Below are 20,867 nucleotides of genomic sequence, written 5' to 3'. Positions count from 1 at the left end.
ATCTGCCCTAATCAATGCTGACAAAACACGGAGTGACATCTTCCGAAGCTCCTTGCGATCCTCCCGCGTTCGACGGCCTCCACAGCGTCACCCACTGTGGCATGTTCCAAGGTGATTTTCTGAAGCCTGTGTGATTTACAGACTCATAAAAACCAAGTTCTTTGTCTTAGGTTACCATGGTTTCAAAGAACTATGGTGTGACTGTCCTATTAACCTTGTAGAATGAAAACATATTTTTAGTTTGCTGCAGGTATTAAATATACAGCAAATTAATGGTATATATGCATATACAATGCCTATTTATTTTACTTAAAATTATTTTCTTCACCTGATGTATGTTCAAAGACGGCCTTTTAAAATGGCCTGGACTGTTGCCTTTATCAACTTAATATTGTTCGGCACCTTTGTCTAGACCTGACATTACAAACAAAACATAATTTTGCGTATGGGACCTTTTTCCTAGTGCTTTATCGTCGTACCTTTTTTTATCAATTGTATATTTGTAAATTTTACATTTTTAACAGACTTGGTAACCATGTGCTAACAATGTGTCACAAAACGAAACAGTGAGTTGCTCTTTTATCACATTAATATTTTGAAAATTGATAAAATCCCTATAAGAAGCTGCACGTTAGGTTTAACTAAACATCAGGAAACGTTGGATGGGGTCAGCGCTGGCCCGGATTAACCATATGGGCATTTGGGCACGTTTCGAGGGGGGCACCAAGCGGAGAGACCCCCCATAAGCCTGCCACTCCCCATCCCATTCACGAGTGTCTTTTAACATCTTAATGGAACTTTATATCCAATATGTATTATATGATTATATATTGTTCTTTTAATATGGCATTCACTGAAAAACCTACACTATATTGCCAAAAGTATTGGGACACCTGTCTTTACACACACACAAACTTTAATGACATCCCATTCTTAATACATAGGCTGTAATATAAAGTTGGCCACCCATTGCAGCTATAACAGCGGTTGGTCCCAATTGCTTCCACTTTGTTATAATACCACTAGCAGATGACCGTGGGATATTTAGTAGCGAGGAAATTTCACAAACGGACTTATTGCACAGGTGGCATCCTATCATGGTACCACGCTTGAATTCACTGAGCTCCTGAGAACAACCCATTCTTTTGCAAATGTTTGTAGAAGCAGTCTGCATGCCTAGGTGCTTGATTTTATACACCTATGGCTATGGAAGCAATTGGAACACCCAGATTCAATTATTTGGAGGGGTGTCCCAATACTTTTGGCAATATAGTGTATGTCACATTTTCCCTCTTAAATGCATTTCAGAATTTTGTGAGCCACCAAGCAGCTCTGCTTCTTTTTGACATTACGTCACCTGCAGGATAAATTACTGTGCTGCTAGTTTCAGTGTTAGTTAGCTAGCTTGACCCAAGAAGGACAGACATCCGCAACCTAATGGTGTGTAAAAACGGAGTGTAAAGATATGATTACCTTGCAAAATGTGCCAGCAATTTCTAATTTTTCCATAAAACATGATGGAGGGTCAGGGGGGCTTTTAGGTGCAGTTGCCCAGGGGAACTTAATACTTTTAATCCAGCCCTGGGTGAATAGGCACCATTTGACACTTGACACTGTTGCCCAGACCCCTATTGTATCATTTATCCTTATTCAGACACTATACATATTGTACTACATCAATGTGTTAGTGAGAAAATATTAAACAAATTAAGCATCAGCATCTGCAGCTGGTGCACACAATTCACATATCGGAATCTATAACAGCCTTTTAGGCAGACTATTAAAGGATTGTCTTCTGAAGGACATGTGACAGATCCCACTGTATTTTCACATTTGATTTAACCCAGTGATATTGATACTGATACTGATACTAACGGAGACTGATACATCCAGAGGCATACCTAGAAATTCTAGGACCCCTCACAAAAAGTCACATTGGACCCTCTGCCCAATTTAATGTATGATTTTATGTAAGCAGAATCAGCCAGGGTATCCATGCCCTTCTGAAGCCCCACATCTATCTATGCATTTTGAAATACTTGAAATTCATCATTTTTATTCAATTAATATTTTTTCATTCAAGTATAATATTATGCATTAATTAATAAAAATATAGAATTATTTTTCAGTTAGCTGAAATACAGCCTGGGTGTTTTGCACTACCGAGGTCCATTGGTGCTGCACCGACTGCCCAAAACGCCGACGCCCGAGAGCCCCCGGTGGCCGGCAACCGGACCCGCGTACTTTTCCGCACTACACCGAGTTGCACCGAGTTACTTCACTCCAGATGAGTTTCACCGAGTTTACATCCGGGTTTTTTCCCTAGGCAATGGGAGTCGTAATACCGCCGTTCCTTAGGCAAAGTGAAATAAATTCGCCGCACTGTCACAGAAAGTAGTTCTATCTCATAACATTCTTTTAGCCCCTCTGACATCATTATTCAAAACGTCCTTTCTTACATCCTCTTTTTTGACGCTGGCAAACCGTCTACTATGTGTACCGAAGCATTTCGAGCCGTTTACTGCTTAGTTTTCCTGCCCCCTTCTCTCTCCCTCTTCCTGCGCGCATTGATACTGCTGTGCCGAGGCTGGGGGTGAATGAGATTGAAGAAGAGTTCTTGTTTTGTATCTCAGTTTCTCTCTTTTTAGACAAATTAAATGTAAAAATCCAAAACTGCAGAACGGATACCCCGACACGTTTAATGGAGGGAATTTGGACCGTTATGTAATAAATTTATATGCTGGAAGAAATCCGGAGGACAGATACTGGGGTGTTTGTAAATATTTATTTAAATAATTTGTGTGTGAGGAGAAGAGGTTTGACTGCTGCTCAAGTGAGTATAAGAGAGGGTGAGTTCACCTCGGCATCTTTTATTATCGGAAACCGCAAGTTTAATTTCCGCATGGCCACAACTTTCACGGCTGGCCGGAGTGAATTAGGCGTTTTGCGGCGTTGAAGCCGGAGCCGAAGGCAGCGGGGGGAGCCGCGGGGGTAGTGTTTTTGTCCATTTATTCTTATTCCGGGAGTTGAGCGATCCCGTCGATATTGGGGGGCAGCAAACGCAGTATCGGAAGGGGGGGGGGGTCATTCCTAACTTGCTGCCAGCTTCGCTTTCCTGCTGTTACGATGAGGACCGCGCTTAGGTACGAAAATGTCCATAGGCACAAAAGAGAGCGTGATTCCGGTGTGTGTAACGGGACATTCAAGGTTTATATCTGTGGGGCTGGACGGGGGATCGCTTCAGCCGATTGCTTACCCGCTCCATCTCCGTCGGCTTCGCTCTTAGTTTTGGGACAGGGCTCCTCTTTGGCCCGTTTTAGACGCCGGGAGCGGCTCTCCTGGATGCTGCTGCGATGCTGTGCTTCGGCGAAGTTGCTGTGTCCTTTATTCTGGGAGTCAGAGCGCAACTAACAGTGATCTTCTGGGGCAATCTAATCACCCCTGTGTATAAAGTCTTTGCCTTTAATACTTCATTTGACCGACCTATGTGCTGACGCATGTGTTACACTATTATGTTGTTGATTTTAATGTTAATGCAATTTTTGCCCATAGGTTGCCACATTACTGCGCTCTAACCTGCGCTGTTTATTTTCGCCGGTGCAGCCATCCCGCTTAGTGATCCTAGTGTGGCTGACTAGGCCCGTAAGAAGATCGTACACTTCGTTTTGCCTCATTTTAAAAAGCAGGAGCGCTGTTTCCGTGAGACGACGAATCGGTTAGAAATCAGGATGCAGCAAAAATGCATTTGTTTAAGGTTTTGCCGGCGGTTTACAGTACTGATACACTATGCAGGTAGCTGCAGTGCTGAAGAATTGACAGGTCTTGCATCTGTTGTCGGTCGCTGTAGCTGAATGATTTCAGTGGTCAAAACGGACCCTGCTCCCTGGACGGGGGCGCTTTTTTGAAGCTTGCACAACTTCGCTGGCATCCCGATCGGGAAGTTGAAAAGGGCGGATGCATTCAGCCTCTTTCAGCTGCTCAGGTGGGAGATGCTGCTGCGGTCCCCTGTCTGCGTCGTGCACTGAAACTCTGGACCATATTTATATTTTTCTTTCCACTGGGGCGACGCACGTCCCGTCTGGTGAACGCTTTAGCGCTTTATATTATGAATTAGGAGCTTCCGGAACACAACGTGAATAATATGGTTGGATCCCTTTAGCCGTCTGGGGTCGCTTGATGGAGCTATAGTGCAGCATCTTACTCGCCAAAAGTAGATCTTGCGCGTACTCCTGTATTCTGCATACCTGTTACTGACAAGTATATAAAGCGTCGCGCAGGTTACAAATTTTGGGATTACTGGACTGATTTTGTTTATCCTTCAGTTTTATTATTTAAAATGAATGTCCTTTTCCTTATTGTGTGTTTGTTTAGGATAACGTTTCACTAGTTTATGATGAAGTGTCTGAATGTGGTCTGAAAATAAGTTTATAAACATTGTGTAAATGTAGACGTACAGTGAAAGCGAAGCTCCGTTAGATTTGTTCAGGCATTAGGCTGATGAGGGATCAGTGTGTGGTTTGGTACTCTGGGCCACCTCCAAGCTCCAGTGATGTGTGGACATGTGTAAGCGTGCCAGTGGCTGACTTTTTACTATGAGTACCCCTGTGTCTCCTTGTAATCTTAATTGGAGTGCCCCTGCTGCCAAAAAGCCTGGGCCTTTAAACTGCATTGCTTACTCATTCCATGCCGTTTTTGGTCTCTTTGTGCTTGCATGTGTGCTCTCCCATCTTCTGGGGATTTGAGGGATGCAGGCATAGTGAAAACTAAGCAGATTTTACGGCTGGCTAGTTACAGCCTCCGTTTCTGCAAAATGAACTGCTGCTGTAGCCTTGGTAGATGTGCTTTTTAGAAAACCTGTCTGTAAAGCAAATTACAGGTTATGGCATATTGCTAATATAGAAACAGCTGTACGTTTGAAACAGCTCTGCTTTGGCCTAATATCATTAGTTTCCCTTAGTTCATAAAACCCCTACATCAGCTGATCGTTTTTGAAGTTTGGGTGTGGTTGCATGTGCTGGTCAGTTCTCGTCTTGGTGGTGGTTTCTGTCAGATATTCAGTTGAAATGCACATAAGGAGAACCCAACACCCACCCACCCCCCTCCCCAGTAAAGAAAAAAAGAAATCAAAGGAGTTTGACATCAGCCATTTTCTGGGAAGCGGAACATTGCCGTTCAGTCGAAGGGGGCGGGGGCACTGTCATTTAACACATGGCTAAAATTGCTGGCACAGTGGAATGGCAGGTGTGATGCTCTCTGTTAGCAGCAGACAGTGATGTTGGAGACATTGCCGTGGTGTTGAATTTGCCTCAAATGTTTTCATATGGTTCAGTGTGTTTACTGCCAGTATTATGTCACTGCCGAGGAACCCGGTCCGCTAAACCTAGCCAAAGTCAAAATGAATGAGAGTCCTGTTGCATAGCAACTCTGCTGGTATTGAATTGAAATGAATATACTCTAGGTTTATATATAGAAAACACAATGCATTGGCATGATGTGTGAGGCGCATGTCAGATACTGCATGGATCTCTGCTGCTGCACACTTGGCTGTTGTCTTGGGATGTTTATGTGTCCCTGTGGGACTTGGGCCTTGAGATCTGTGCATGACCGGAAGCTACAGGAAAATGCCGCCAGTTTTCAGAAAGAATAATGTCCTTACCTTATGAAAGCAGCATTTTTACCCCTCTAATTTTTTTTTTTTTTCATTTTCATCTGTAAAATGGCAGCGGTCGTTGTTGAATATTCATGCCTTGTCTTTGGCAGGAAACCTCAGGAAGTCAAATGTGCAGTGGGTTTGCTGTGGGTAAATGCTGTGGCGGTGAGGTGGGGGATATGTAGCCTAACTTTCCAGCGGTGCCCTTCTACATCTGTCACTCAGTTTAATCAATCTTTGTACCCCCCCCCCCCCTCCCGCCAATCAGGCTGGAGGCCAGCTCTGTCCCCATATAATGACTTCCACCTTTCCTGTCTTGCAGAGCGCTGGAGAGCATTGGACCAGTCTCCCAGCCACGTGGTGAGTCCCCTAACCCTCATATCGTCCTGCCGGCGCTTGTCCTTGGCTGCGGATTGGGGGCGCCGGTGGCTGCTTTTGCATCGGCTTGCTCCTGCCTGTTTCTTAGAATTTGGTGATCAGTAGTCTTGTGTAAATCAAATAATTACAAACCAGGCTGAAGCCTCGTCCTTTATAATCAAGTCCGCGGAAACCCTGGAGCAACTCATTTTTTAAATTTTACTTCTGTTAGACCTGAATCACCAGATTTAAGCCCTGGCTGTACGTATTGAACTTCTCTAACGAGGTGAAGCGGCTTGCTGTGTGTTTCACCATCAAGCTAGTTCCTGCTCTGAGCTATTGTGTCCTCGAATGAGGGGGGGGAGTGGGGGTCTCGGACCAGACCCTGTGCTGCAGCATGGAGAAATGAGCATCCCTGACCTAACTGTCAGCTTTATTTTTATAATTTTTTTTTCTGGTTGCAGCTGTGCTCTCAGAAGCGAATTGGATGGTGTTCAAAGCTGGGTATAGTGTGCAGGTAAGGAAGAGGTGATGTTCCATAAATAAATGGTGTCAAGCTCGTCTCTGAGTGTGATCCTGTATACTTCTACATGTGCGTACATATAAACAGAGGCAGGCTGTTTTTTTGAGGTGTTAGTGTCAGTATTTCTCACATTTGATTAGAATGTTTAATAAGCCCTTAATTGCTGCCTATTTACTGAAGTATTAATTATTTAATGGTTTTTTTTTCTCAGGAATATCAGGTGTTTGTACACATTTTCAAGGTCTGCATCTGGATCTGACCTTCCCCCGTATCCCAAACTTGACTCATTTCTGCCCCCAGTGGCATGAGGAGGCATTGCTCTGAAAAGATTTCACTGGCCTGTGTGGTTTATACTGTAAGAATTGATGTAGGGTGGGGTAAAAAGGTAGAATGTGCCCCTAGACATAGACACCCCCATTACTTGTTCCAGTAGAAATATTGTCAAATTTTATACTGACTTAGTAAACCTGTATATTAAATTTTCAGTGCTTGTGAGACCGGCTCTGAGAGAGTCATAGTTCTATTTCTATGTGGGATGGAGCACAGAGTTGCTAGCCTTAGGCCCTCTGAGACTGAACCCCACCTGTCAGGAATTTCAGGGGACCCTCTCTGTTTAATGATGGAGACTGAGAGCCTCTTATGAGCTTTGTTTCTTATAACTTCTGAAGCATTATTTTAAAGTTTAGAATTGTTTCTTTGTGTATTGCACTACATAAAATGTCGGCATCATAGCTTATTTACAGTGTCAGCATGCGTGTTTTTAGCAATTTGTGTATATATAAGGACAAATACAGCAGTAACATACAAATGATATCACATCGTGATATAATCGCAATTGTATGGCACATGTGCAATAATGACCAGGGCTTGTATTGAGAAAATACCATCTTACCACTAATAGTACTCCTAAATCACACTAAAAGTTTTTAGGAATTATTTTTGCTTAAAACAAATTCACAAAGTGGCTGAGAGACATAAAGAAAAGAAAAATATCAGTTATAATGATCATCCGCTTATGGTGATCATTTTCACCCAGACAGACATGATCACCATAAGCGGTTTCCACTGTATAACATTTGGTTGTTTCGGTTTGTTGGAGATGTTATTGCATCCCTCAAAGGATCCACAACAATCATTCTCTCCCGACTGAGGTGGCATCCTTCAAACAATTCAGCATTCGTTTAATGTTTCCAAGACATTGCAACATGGATTGACAGCAGCCATTTTATGACTGTTTGGGAGTTTTATGTCTTTGTGACTTAGGAGTCCTCTCAACTACTTTTTAGTTCTCCCAGACTTAGGTGCTACTTTTAGCACTAAGGGGCTTTGTGAATTGCTCTTAGTCAAAAAAATTAGGAGTCCTACATTTAGGACTGACGCACCCATTATTTTTTTAGGAGTTTCTCCTAAATTGGCAAGTTTGGAGCTACATTTAGCCTTAAGATGCTTTGTGAATACAGGCCCAGGGCTTTAGATGATGGGTGTAAACATTTGTCTGGATGTTTATGACATTTCACCTGAAGCCCCGGAGATTATTGCGCATGTGCCGTATAATCGTGATTTGATATCATGCAGCCCTAATGCAGACCTTCACCATTATTCATGTGCATTATGTATTCTGTTTGTTCAGTCTGAATTTTAGATTGCAGGTCCTTATCACATAATTTGGACATGTTACTATGGTGATAAATTTAGAGGGTCACATGAGTGTGATCACTTCGCAACATTAACCCATAAAAAACATAGTTATGGGCTGTGTTAGTTTGGTATCTGTTTTTTTGGAGCTAGGCCTGCCATCTGAGAGCATTGAATCAATTTTTTTCTCAGTGGCCTTTATATGGAAACTAGTCCTGGTGAAACTAGCTGAAAGGTGGATAAGAAGTAGTGAAATGAGCTGCATTCATTGAAATTTTATGGAGTAAATTTGATCAAAAACATGTTGAAAATTGTGTCTGTCAGATTTGGGAAATGTTTAAGGGTGCTTAAGGGGTCTCCCCCTATGGGTGCTTCTGATTTCTGACACTAGTATTGGTAGAAGAGCTTAGTTCTGCAATGGGCAGCCCCTAGGGATTTTGCTGTTTTTTTTTTTCTTTTTAATGATTGTTGGGGCCAAAATAGCTGGTTTTCGTAACGGCTTTTCTCCAGATTTGTGATTCAACTTGTGGAATTCAGTGGGCTTTGTGAAAATTTTGCACAAATACGAAATATTACGAGTTCAGGAAATCAGGAATATGCATACGTAAACATACGTGAGCGTGTATGTATGTGTTTGCTTATATGTGTGTTTATATAGTGCAAGTCTTGGTAAAATTAACTCTAACAGCAAATAAAATCGGCCTCTAATGATCTGTTACGATGTTTATGGTAGGGCTAGGCGATATATCGATATTATATCGTGCATGCAATATTCATCAGGGCTTCATATGACAGGCGAAGAATTTGGCTGGATGCTTGTTTTTCGGTACTATATGGACGTTTATGCCCATAGTTTAAGCAGATGAGTAGTATGGCTGAAATATTAATGAGGCATTATATGACGCTCAAAACTTAGTAATCAGTATAAATTCTGTATATCCTTATGTTTAATAAATGTGTCGGACTTCAAACTGCAAAAAGTACCGCCCTACTGCTATCTTTTTACCTTTTAACCTTGTTGTGGATGCTGAGCTGTTCCTTTCTACACCGCCTGAAGTATACCAAACCACAGTATACCAAAACAGTATTATGTGGTATGCACTGTGGCAGAGCACATTGCACTGAAGTATACCAAACCGTAGTATACCAAAACAGTATTATGTGGTGTGTAGAGCTGAGTGAGAAATAGATTTTATCAATTAATTTGAATTTTTTGCTTAAGACAATGTGCAGAATGAAAATCGGGATTCACATCAATTTATTGTAGCTTCAGGTTAATATCACTGAATATACGATGCTCACAAAATATTTTATGCTTTTTTTTAAAAAATTTTTTTTAAAGTGAGTTACATTAAATTATAGCAAACCAGACCGCTGTCAAGAATGTGCTGTTTTTCTGAAGTACCTCGGGTCTGTGGGCCAGCCGAAACATATGCAGCCATACATGTTTGACGGTGCATTTTGTAACTTAGTAAGACTACAATATTGATCCTTATCAAGAATTTTTATTTGCACTTGTGAACCTGTGTAAACTAGACCAGGAAAATACTGTAAAATCAATAATAAATGTTTGCCGTTCCTAAATCATGCTTACATTGTTAGAATAAAAACAAAACTTATTTGTATAATGTCTTTTTTATGTATATCAACGAATTTAGAAAAAAATCTGAATCGGAAATTGGAAAATCTGAGATTTTCGTTTTAGGCAATATCACCCAGCCCTAGTGGTGTGTTCCGCTACAGTGCATATCGCACTGAAGTATACCAAACCGTAGTATACCAAAACAGTATTATGTGGTGTGCTCCGCTAACTGAATTAAAGATATGCTAGTTTATACAGATTACTGACTTTTGGGTGTCACAAAATACATCTCATTAATATTTTAGCTGTACATCTAATCTGCTTAACAAATTTTGTTAATGAATAAATGTCTGTATAGCCCTGGAAAGCTGGTGTCCGGCCAAATGTTTCACTTGTCATCTGAAGCCCTGATTATTGCACATGTGCGATATAATATCGATGGGATGTCACCCAGCCCTAGTTTATGGTACAAGTTTGCCTGTTATGTTGTGCACTCTGCTGCACGTCTGGTCTTTTGCTGACTCTCTCCAGTTCACTTTTTTTTTCTCGAGCCACAGTTCTTATTACAGGCTGGTTAGCATCCACAGAAGTGTGGCTGTGAGAGATTCTAACCAGTCAAATACACTGATGGAAAAATGTATTGTTTCATTTCTAAAGTACCCATTGTTTGTTTGTCTACAGACTATGTTCATCTGTGCTCTATACAATGCCTCAACTTTTTGGTAAATGACATGGCTTCACTGTGCTCGTGTTCCCTGCAGTGGAGCCTAACAAAAGACACACATGAATGTGCAGTGTGATGGCGTCACAGGACTTGTCACGGTCCAAATGCAAGTGGTTTGTTGATTTGACCACCGATTGCAGGAAAACTGCAGTAAATTTGAAAAATTAGAAGCTCTTGCAAATATTGTGAGGTTTGCTTGTTCTTGTGTTAATTTCTGCGATTGCAGAATCACAAAATGTTGGAGGGACTGATCAGGGTATTGGGTGCTCCAGGTGACCTGCTGTGGTGTCGGTAACTTTATCATGAAACTAAGGGTACAGACAGCAGGTGTGTTCACACAGAGGCTTATAAACCAGTTTGTATAAAAGTTATGTTTTATTTTTTTATTTTTGCCAAGCAGGCTGAGAGCTCCTGGGGACTGGACTGCTGGCAGAAAGAATCCATAATGGAGTTACAAACATTGCAGGAGGCTCTGAAAGTGGAAATACAGATCCATCAGGTATCTGAGGCACCTTTGAATTAGCCTTCTGTGATTGATGTAGGGCTGCTTCCCAGCAGCACAAACTGGGGTTTGTAGCAGATTACACTTGAGCTGCTCTGCGCAAGCGTTCATTGGGTTATGTGCAGGTGTGCTTGGTTCTGTCTAACTCTGAATCCTGTGTTTGGGATTAGTATAAAAATCAAACCCCTGTAAAGGAAGGATGTAAATCTTTAGCCCCAAAGCAATTTAGATATTAGATATTTCTATGCATTAAAAATCTTTCATTTCTCCCATTATTCTGTTAGTTTATTCGATTCATTCTTATGATAACCTAAATTCAAACCTTTTTTTACTTCACAGAAAATTTTTTACAAATATGACCATGGGAAATTAATTACACACTTTTAATGGAATACGAAGAAGTAGAATCTTAGAACATTAATTTTTATGCCAGTCAAAAAGACCAACTACTGAGCTGTACAAAAAAAAGCAATATTTAAATGAATGTTTAATACTTAATAGTTCTGTAATTTGTCCTGTCATTAGTTTTTGATTCCTCTTTCTCTTATCTGAGCATTGCTAACATTTAATTTCAAGATGCGTGTGGAGCAGAGTCCTGCACGGGTCCACTTTTGGAGACCCGCACCCGCACAGTACAGCACCGCACCCGTCCGTGCACCCGTGATTATTTCAAAGTTAAATTCGCACCCGCCTGAGCCCGTTAACATTCTGCCCGTTACCCGCCCGTACCCGTGATAAATTACACACAATTATTTTTTCTATGCACTTCTCAACGTGACAAGCGCTAGGCCTACATGAATTTTGAATTGGAATGAAAAAGTCTGTTTAACACAAAATCAAATCAGATACATCTAAGCTATCCATGCTGTGACAAGCGTGAAAGAGAGAACACGACGACACGCTTCAGCAAGGATTCGGACGTGTATGTGAATGTCTGTCGAGGCGGTTATCTAATGGTGCGTTTGTTTTTCTCTCGGAACTTTGAAATTCCGAGTTGAGTGACATCACGTCCGACAATCTCCCGTTCGAGCTACCACATCTCGGAACAAACATGGCTGCCTCCATGAACACGCTGCTGTGTGTTGTTGCTTTATATTTTAGCAGATTTGGAGTAAGATTATTTTTTCCGAGAAACAAACAAACAAGAAACACGAACTAGTCAAACCGCATTAAAAGCTTCATAAAATATTTTAGCACATTCATAGCAATATTCTTTTTTCGAGAGGCAAACTACAAACAAACAAAAGACACTAACAAGTCTGGTAAAAATCTGATATTGCATGATAGGATACAGTTTGCGGTCATGATATTGTATTCTCTAAATCGAACACGTGCAGTTACATTTATAACTATTAATACATTTAACAAAATAAACATTTTTAAAGATTTATAAAATAGAATTACTGTTGAGTGTAAAAGCCACCATGTTGAAATTACGTCACAGGGGAAACTCGGACAACAAAATCTTGTCCGACATCAACGTCATAAAAGAGACGTGTTTCCGACCGGAAGTGATGTTTTTCGTGACGTTTCGTGACGTTTTCATCCGAGTGCCGACTTGGAGAGAAATAATCGAAAGCACTATAAGGTATCCTCGACATACTGAACACACTGTGATGATTACAATTTGTACATGATAGTCTAATACATAGATATTTTCGCTTATGTTATTTTTGCAGGCTGCAATACTGTTTTGATTGACCTGCTACCCGCCCGTGTGTAATGAATTACCCACCCGTAAAATTCCAGAACATTAAAATCCGCCCGTTTCAGCAACTATCTGCAGGTACCCGACCCGGTGCAGGACTCTGGTGTGGAGAGAATAGAGTATTTATGTTTACTATACAAAGAGCTCCTACTTTTTAAAGAAGTCCAGATAGAAGATAACATTATTCTTATCTTCAACTTCCAGGCATGATTAGAAAAAGTTACACATTTTGATGTTAAACTACAGACATGGACAGATTTGTTGGTGCTGTTATCGCTGTTTGGAAAAAAAAGTGCTTTTTGCATCCTGAAAAGTGATTAAATTGAAAGCAGATGTTTCATGTATACCTGTATGCATTTGATATGTCATGGAGTAAAGCAAACCAAGTGTGAAATTAGAAATATTGCATATCCTACAAAGATATTCTAAAATGACTTGGACAGATTTGTTGGTACACCTAGAAAACATTATAAATTAAATGGTTGTTTTAGTGATTTTTCAAACTCTTTTCTTTTCTTAACTCTTTTCTCACATATCTTCAATCTTGTAATCAGCCATTCAGCCTATTTAAATGGAGAAAATTAGCCACTCTGCTGTTTTGTGTCATTGTGTGTACCACATTGAACATGGACCAGAGAAAGCAAAAGACAGAGTTGTCTGAGGAGCTCAGAAAGAAAATTATTGACAAGCATGTTAAAGGCAACTGTTATAAGACTATCTCCAAGCAGCTTGATATTTCTGTCACTACAGTTGTAAATATTAAGAAATTTAAGGTCCATAGGACTATAGCCAGCCTCCCTGGATGTGGTTGCAAGAGGAAAATACGTGAGCATTAGCGGTAGACTAACTCATACATATGCGTTCTGTCCTTTGTTTATGTGTAAAAAGAAGCATCCTTTTGCATGAAAGGTTTGGTTGGTCGAGAACCAAAAATGTGTTTGATAACCAAGACATTTTTTTACCGAACAATATGGTCGAAAGCAGAAGTGTACGAGATGTGAACATTTGAAAATTCAGGTTCCACTGCACCTTATTCAGAGGTGACATGGCAGGGTCCCAGCCTGTGGGTTACAAGCCCTTAACAGTTTGTTTCTCCACCTCCTCACTGGTTCTGTTATATCTTCCTTTTCTTCATCGCATCTCATTGACCTTTCGAGCAGAATCACCCAGCTTGCTGATGGCCGAGCAATGTTTCTATGCAGTTACCCGTCCCACACACATAGGAAAGTGTTACAATTAATAGGCATATTGCCTGATTTACTTAAGTTTCTTTTGAAGCCTTTGCCAGGGTTTAGTTAGAGTAAACCTGGGATCGTTATATCGGTATAGATTTACTTCTTATATACCCAACCATCAGCTGCGTGGTACTACTGAGATTTCCAGGCTTCCAAGGCTTACAGCTTGGTCATCCTTGTCAAGTTTTGAACAGGATTGCAAAACCTCTTCGATTTAAATTTGCTTGCTGTTCGGTTTTATTTTTGTTTGCTAAATACCTGTCTGAGAGCCAATATTTATTTTGCTTATGTGTATGAGATGTTGCAATCATTTTTAAAAATCCAGAGAACATTTTTTTGTGAAGTTTAACTTTGGTTATCCCATTTGTACATGTAAGTTTATTTTTACCGACTACATTAGTAGGGGCCTTTATCACAAGGCTGGCTCAACAAAGTCAGGGTTAGAAAATAAGGTCAGCTTAACAGAGACAAGCAAATGTAATCCGAGAAACTGTAGCTCAATGTCGGATTGGATATTGGTGGGCTGGGGGGGAGTAAGAAACCAATCAGTGATGGGTCCTAGCCTGAAAAAAATCACAAAAAATGCTTGTGGCCTTAGCACGTCATACTGTAAGCAGAAGTGAGGGTTACATGATGGCTAGGTGTTCAGCAACATGTGGGTCAGAGCTGTCAAGTCAGCTGTGTGAAAAAAGCAAATCTGCAGAGTGCAGTGTGTGTCAGGCTAATACTGATTTGTCTTAAATCGGAACACAGCAGAATGTATACAAACTAGATATTTTCAGACCTTTATTCTAGATATTTTTTTATTCTAGATACAGTGGTGCCTCAGTTCTCAAACTCATTAGAACTCGAATTTCTTAAGTCGAACCAACCAGTTCGAAAAAAATTTACCTAGAACTCGATCTGAATCTCAGAAGTCAAACCATGAACACCGACCTAAGAACTTGTACACGCTAGGAAATGAGTCACGTGGCACGTCTCTGAGGAAACAAAGGGTAACGCTTCAGTCTCAGCCTCGCATATTCGCTGTGATAGCATCGTGAATGTTTACACTAGCTGAATACATATATTTAGACAGTAAAAATACATTTAATAATTATCATTATATAATAAAATGGATTTAAAAATAAAGATTTCTTATTCATTATTTTAATAATAATAATAAACCATTAATCCATTTAATTATAATAATATTGTCGTGCCAAGCGGGGACGGACCGGAGACAAAGGCGCAGACGTCAGGGTATCGGGGAATACGGGGTTTAATTACAGGTAAGGCAGGCGAAACGCAGACGGACAATACAATGTCCGGATTGTGGAAACAAAGTGAAATGCGGACTAAATACAGAGGACCAATGACAACAACCAGAAACGACTGATCACACGGGGATCCCACACAATGTGCTTACATGTGTTTAGTACAGTATATGCTCTTATTTTATCCGGTTCATTTTATGTTTAAATGCTAAAAACAACATATTTAGGTGTAATTTTTTGGGGTCGGGAACCAATTAATTGGTTTTCCATTATTTCTTATGGGGAAAATTCGATCAGAACTCAAACTGTTTAGGATTCGATCCGTAGTTCTGAACGGATTAAGTTTGAGTTCTGAGGTACCACTGTATTCTTTATTGTAGATATTTTCAGACTTTTATTCTTTCTAAATTTTGGATACTTGCTACTTTTTTTCTTTTTACAAGTTTTATCTGTGCTCCAGTGTATATTTTGTACTGAAGACTCGTGTACTTTTTGACTAGAAATGGATATATCAGGTATATAGTAATATTTTTATGATTGATTTTTTTTTAATTTTATTATTTGGCAACAGCTTGCACTTTTTGCACAGAAATATTTCTGTTAATTTTTGTGAAAGTTGTTACTGCATAAAACAAAGAAGCACTTGTGTAAAACATGTTGGCCATGGATTCCTTTCTGTAGCGTAGTGGCATAGCCTTTGTTTGAGTAACAATCACAATGTTTTCCTATTCTTAGCATTACTCTAACTATGCCGCTACCACACTAAATGCAGATCGTTTGCCGTGTTGATTGAAAAGTAGTGATACACATGTTTCATGTAATGCTTAGTAGTTGATAAAGAGGAAAAATATTGGATTGGTGTCTGTATTGGCAGAATAGTCATGTGTTTCCATGAATATTCAGCAAATATTTTTTTCTTTTCCCACAGAAACTTGTGGCCCAGATGAAGCAGGACCCACAGGTAAGCTCCAACACACATGTTCGGCAGATTTCGTTAGGGATCATTTCTTAACCAGAACCACTCTTTGAGTTATTGGGTTACTTGTATGTACAATATAACATGCAAGAAAAAAAATGTATAATTTCCTTTACTTGGCATTTTAATGTGTCTGCTGAGCACCTTTGTAGTATCTCTTTAATTTCTATTCTGATATCTGGGTGAAGCTTTTCTCTGATTTGAGCAGGTCTCTGTCTTTCTGAGTACTTCAGCCATGCTGGTCCTGGGGATTTAGATACTGCCTCATTGCTGGACTCCATGTCTTTTCCTCCTGCAGAGTATGAGTGTGAAATCAGCCGCAGTTCACTCTGTGGCATCCCCTGCTTTGCAGTGGTCACGCATGCCGTCCACTTTCTTGGGGCTCTGGCTGCTGCAGTTCATTTTCCTCAGTCTTTGAGCAAGGCAGAGGTTTAATGATGTTATTAAGCTCACTAACAGCCTACAGTCTGCCAGTTGATGAGGCCTTTGCTCAGCATCTTCATTCCCTATCACATGTGTTCCACCTGGGCTTCTGGATGGTATCTCACCAGGGAAGTTTAAGAATAATGGAGAGGTTATTAAGGAGCAAATTTTGTATCATTTTAAGCATGATGTCAAACTTAAGGGACAAAGATTGTTCATGCCCTGCCGGTAGTGTAGGATGTTCTACCAAAGCGGGCGATACTTTACACTAGTGTTTCCCAAACCAATCCTCAGGGAACCTCCTTACAGTCCATGTTTTTGCTTCCTCTCAGCTCCCAGCGCACCTGTACCAGGTATTCAGTGTTCTTGATTGGCTGGGAGCTGGAAGGGAGCAAAAACGTGGACAGTTTGGGGTTCCCAGAGGACTGTGCTCTACACAGATGGTGGGATATCCTACCAGAGGGGACAATAGGGTGCGATGTTCTACCAATGAGGGGCAGTCCTCATCAAGTAAGGTGAGATGTTCTACTAAAGGGGCTGAGGTTCTGTCATTATGGTGCATTGTTATACCAAAGGATACAATCTGCTACCTTTAGTGGGAAATGTTCTACCAAAACGCTTCTACCAATGTTCTACCAATGAACAGCCTTGGTTAAGTGGATGCTGTCTGGGATGGAAGACAGATCTTTACCTTGTGAATCCTTGTTGTCAGCTGGCTATTGTAGGGAGGGAAACCTGCAGGACTGGAAGATGATGTTTTAAATGACCCCCTTTCTGGTGTCATATGTCTCCTGCGAGGTGTGTCTGTGAAGTTTCAGCCATTGTTGCTCAGGTGGGCGTTTCTGGGGTCGTCCTCTATCTGCCAAGCCCCTTGCGGCCCCATCCTGGTGGTTACCTTGTCATTTGAAGTGGGGTGGAGGATCTGCAAGATGTTGGCCTTCTGCAGCTCTCCTATGGTCCCCAGTAACATGTGAACTATAACAAGCTGTCGACTCTCCCTTTCAGAACGTGGACCTGAAGACGCAGCTCCACGAGTTACAAGCCAAGATCACAGCTCTGAGCGAGAGGCAGGTAGGCTATTGGAGTGTGAGGGATGCAGGGGCGTTCCTGGGGGAGTGTGGAGGACACGGGGGCTCTAACAGCTGCATGTCTGGTGCCCTCAGGATGGGAGGGGGTTAGGACTGGTTAGCTCCTTCCTTCCCATTAAGTTGGCCTCCTGGGTGGTGGTCTGCGATTTACATTAAAGTTGTCTGTCCCAAGTCTTGACCCCAGCATGTGACTTGTGAGGGAAGAGGCAGGAAGGAAGCTCTAGAATTTTCCATGATGATTGTTCAGCCAGCATCTGTTCTGCCGATAAGATTGTATTATTATACAATATTGTGTAATAAATTAATTACAGAAAAGCTCTTTGTGAATTTATAGTAGATTCTGTAGAATTAAATATTTTAATGGTGCCCTTTAGCTGGGGTGATTTATTGTGCTTTCAAGTGGGTCCTCATAGGGTAAGTGACGGCTAAGCACTTTGCTGGAAATGGCTGCTCCAGCCCTCCTATAGGTGGCGCCAGCGCTCCTTACCGATGCGTCATTGCTTTGGTCTTAGTGATCTGTGAACCCCCTGGTTACATCCTCAGCCAGCCAGGGTGGCATTATGACCAATTTCATGGTGTTAAGCCGCTCACTGCAGGTCATTTTGGCACTCCACATATGGATCGTTTGATTGTTACCATCATGTACTGTATTAACAGAAATCTACTGTCAGGATACAGGGCAGCGTGGGGTTGAACGTGCATGTTTTCTGGGTAGCATTGCAGTGACTGTGAATGTGTGGCAGGTCGTTACGATCCGGGTGTGTGTGCTGTTATATGCAGTTGCGACATTCTTATTCCCTGCAGGTACAGGCTGTGCAAGATTGATAAAGGACACACCTGTGTCTGTGTCTGTGTCTGTGTCTGTGTCTGTGTGTGTGTGTGTGTGTGTGTGTGTGTGTGTGCGCGCCCCTCTCTGCGTGTCTGTGTGTGTTGTGTGCCCTTCTGCACGTGCGCATGTGTGCGTGTGTGTGTGTGTGCCTGTGTGTGTGTGTGTGTGTGTGTGTGTGTGTGTGTGTGTGTGTGTGTGTGTGTGTGTGTGTGTGTGTGTGCGCGCGCCTGCGCGCCCCCCCCCTGTGTGTGCATGTGCATGCCTGTCTGCTTGTGCGTGTGTGCTGTCTGTGTGTATGTGCGTGTGCATGATTTTCCCCCACAGTGTGTTGGGGGGGATTTGGCAAGTTTGGGAAGTGGATATGATCTGTCTTTAAAACTGGAAATCAATCTTTGAGATGAGCTGTGATTATGGTTTCTTGTGCTGGAGGACAGCGAGAGGTGACTGAGAGAGGCCTTCACTTTTCCTATTTCCCAGGGTCCCCCAGTTCCAGTTCTGGAGAGACAGATTTCCCTGCTGAAACACATCTTAAATAGCTAATTTCCAGGTTTAGTTAGTGTGTCTGAGCAGGGAAATCAGTAAACCGTGTTGCCGACCATGCCGCAGGTCCAGTAAATAAAATATTTACTAAAATATTTAGCTCTCGAGTGGCGAAGAGATCATCAGGTGGACAGTAAAGTTCGGTTATTAGCAGCATATATATATTCAATATAGTTATTATAAGTTATTATTATAATAACTGTACTGTGTCCATTTAACCTTGCAGTACAATTTGCGTTGATAATCATCACTGTACTCTGTCCCTTTAAAGTACAAAAGATAGAATTAATCGACTAATAACTATTAACCCAAATGATACAGACATGTCCAGTCAACTGTGCCTTTAGGAGGGGGATAATTCACACCATGTAACTTTTATATGTGTGTTCTTATACATATTTATTAATAACGACAGTATGTCCATTCACCACCTGGGACTGTAAGACAGCTGGGCTATTGAGCCTGAAGTGAACACACAAACATTGAAATATTAATTAAAATTTGCCCTTAAAGAAAAATGGAAAACCAAGGGGTGTTGCTCGCTTTTGTTGAAAGATATTACAGGAAGAAAACTGAATATAACGCTAACTTTACTGTGGTGTCATAAACCCAAAACCACTTTCAGGTGTACCTCCCTGGTATTATCGCTTGATGATATATCTGGGAATATGCGGATGTATACTGAAATATTCCAGAAAGCGAGTTTAAACCTTATCTTTGATACTGCGGCAACTGTGACAATTCAGTTTATATACAGTTTTCCGGCTGTAATATCCTTTTATGTGTACACTTCACGTTCAATAGCCTAGAAGTCTTGCTTAGTCATTGCCAGTGAATAGACACAGTGCAATTATTAATAAATACATATAAAAACACATAATATTAAAGTTACGTTGTCCCCCATAGTTCAATGCTTAAAGCACATTTTACAGGGCTGTTTTATTTGGGTTTATCCATGCTGTCACGTTGTAGCATGTGGGCAAGTGTATATTGGGATCACAAAACTATTGCAAGTGAACATAAAACTATTTAAAAAAATATATTCCCACCCAGTCCTCCTCGGGCAAAGGTCGTCAACCTGCGGCTTGCGAGCCATGTGCAGCTCTTGCACCACGTGGCTGCGGCTCTTTTCATAACGATAGACGAATTCACATTTTCATGTCTTAACATATTATGATAATACTTTCATAAAAATAAATCATTTATTTATGGGTTGATATTATTTTTTGTGTAGATATTTCTTTAGCTATATGTGAATTAGACAGTCCGTCGCACGCTTCTGTTACGTCTTAACTGCATAATTTACATATTCCTCAAAGGAGGGATGAGGGTGAAAATAGCAGGACGGGGTCTCTTGAAGTTGGTCATAGAAGGCATCCTTGGTGTTGTCCACTACGTCTTCAATTGGAGCATATGCTTGTATAACCCTGATCTTGGTGAGGCTTGTTTGGAATCGGGCTGTGATGATATGATCGTTAATGGGCTTCCACCCTACGAGCAATGCTGCCGCCTTCGTGCTCATAATGATGCCCACACTTCTTGCGTGGTCAGTGTCGTGGCCTGATTAAATGATGGTCTTGCCTTCGCTGGTCATCCACCCGCTATTTGTCTACCACATCTCGCTGATCCCAAGGATGGGAGGGGTACCGTTTCGGAAGTGAAGACAAAAATTCTCTTCATCTGTGTTAAAAAATGTACATGAAAGACACAATAAGTAAATTTCACTTAAATTACTGCAAGATAGCATATGAGTATTATATTTTCATTGCTGTAACAAAGCAGATATCTTTATCTATCGCTGGCTGGTACACCGAAGTCAGATTCTAATGGTAACTTATT

General features: G+C 41.2%; 1 protein-coding gene across 10 annotated transcripts in view; it reads left to right on the top strand.

The window, feature by feature from the left end:
- The first annotated feature begins 2,549 nt into the window (after positions 1 to 2,549).
- The window catches only part of phf21aa (PHD finger protein 21Aa), a 46,932-nt gene continuing 28,614 nt past the window's right edge, over positions 2,550 to 20,867 (top strand). For 2 of the 10 annotated variants that reach the window (XM_023817350.2, XM_072698364.1), the window contains exons 1-6: positions 2,873 to 3,143; positions 5,973 to 6,010; positions 6,472 to 6,524; positions 10,869 to 10,970; positions 16,101 to 16,133; positions 17,577 to 17,642. In XM_023817350.2, coding sequence (XP_023673118.1) covers positions 3,127 to 3,143; positions 5,973 to 6,010; positions 6,472 to 6,524; positions 10,869 to 10,970; positions 16,101 to 16,133; positions 17,577 to 17,642 — 309 coding nt within the window. In that variant the 5' untranslated portion in view covers positions 2,873 to 3,126. Of the gene's footprint in view, positions 2,850 to 2,871; positions 3,144 to 5,972; positions 6,011 to 6,471; positions 6,525 to 10,868; positions 10,971 to 16,100; positions 16,134 to 17,576; positions 17,643 to 20,867 lie in introns of those variants that run through there. The other 8 variants (XM_072698369.1, XM_072698367.1, XM_072698366.1 and 5 more) reach the window with 8 other exon arrangements.

This window comes from Paramormyrops kingsleyae, chromosome 13, assembly GCF_048594095.1.
Source record: "Paramormyrops kingsleyae isolate MSU_618 chromosome 13, PKINGS_0.4, whole genome shotgun sequence".
Classification (NCBI taxonomy): Eukaryota; Metazoa; Chordata; class Actinopteri; order Osteoglossiformes; family Mormyridae; genus Paramormyrops; species Paramormyrops kingsleyae.
Note: the sequence above shows the minus strand (reverse complement) of the source record. Positions and strands in the feature narration are given on the sequence as shown.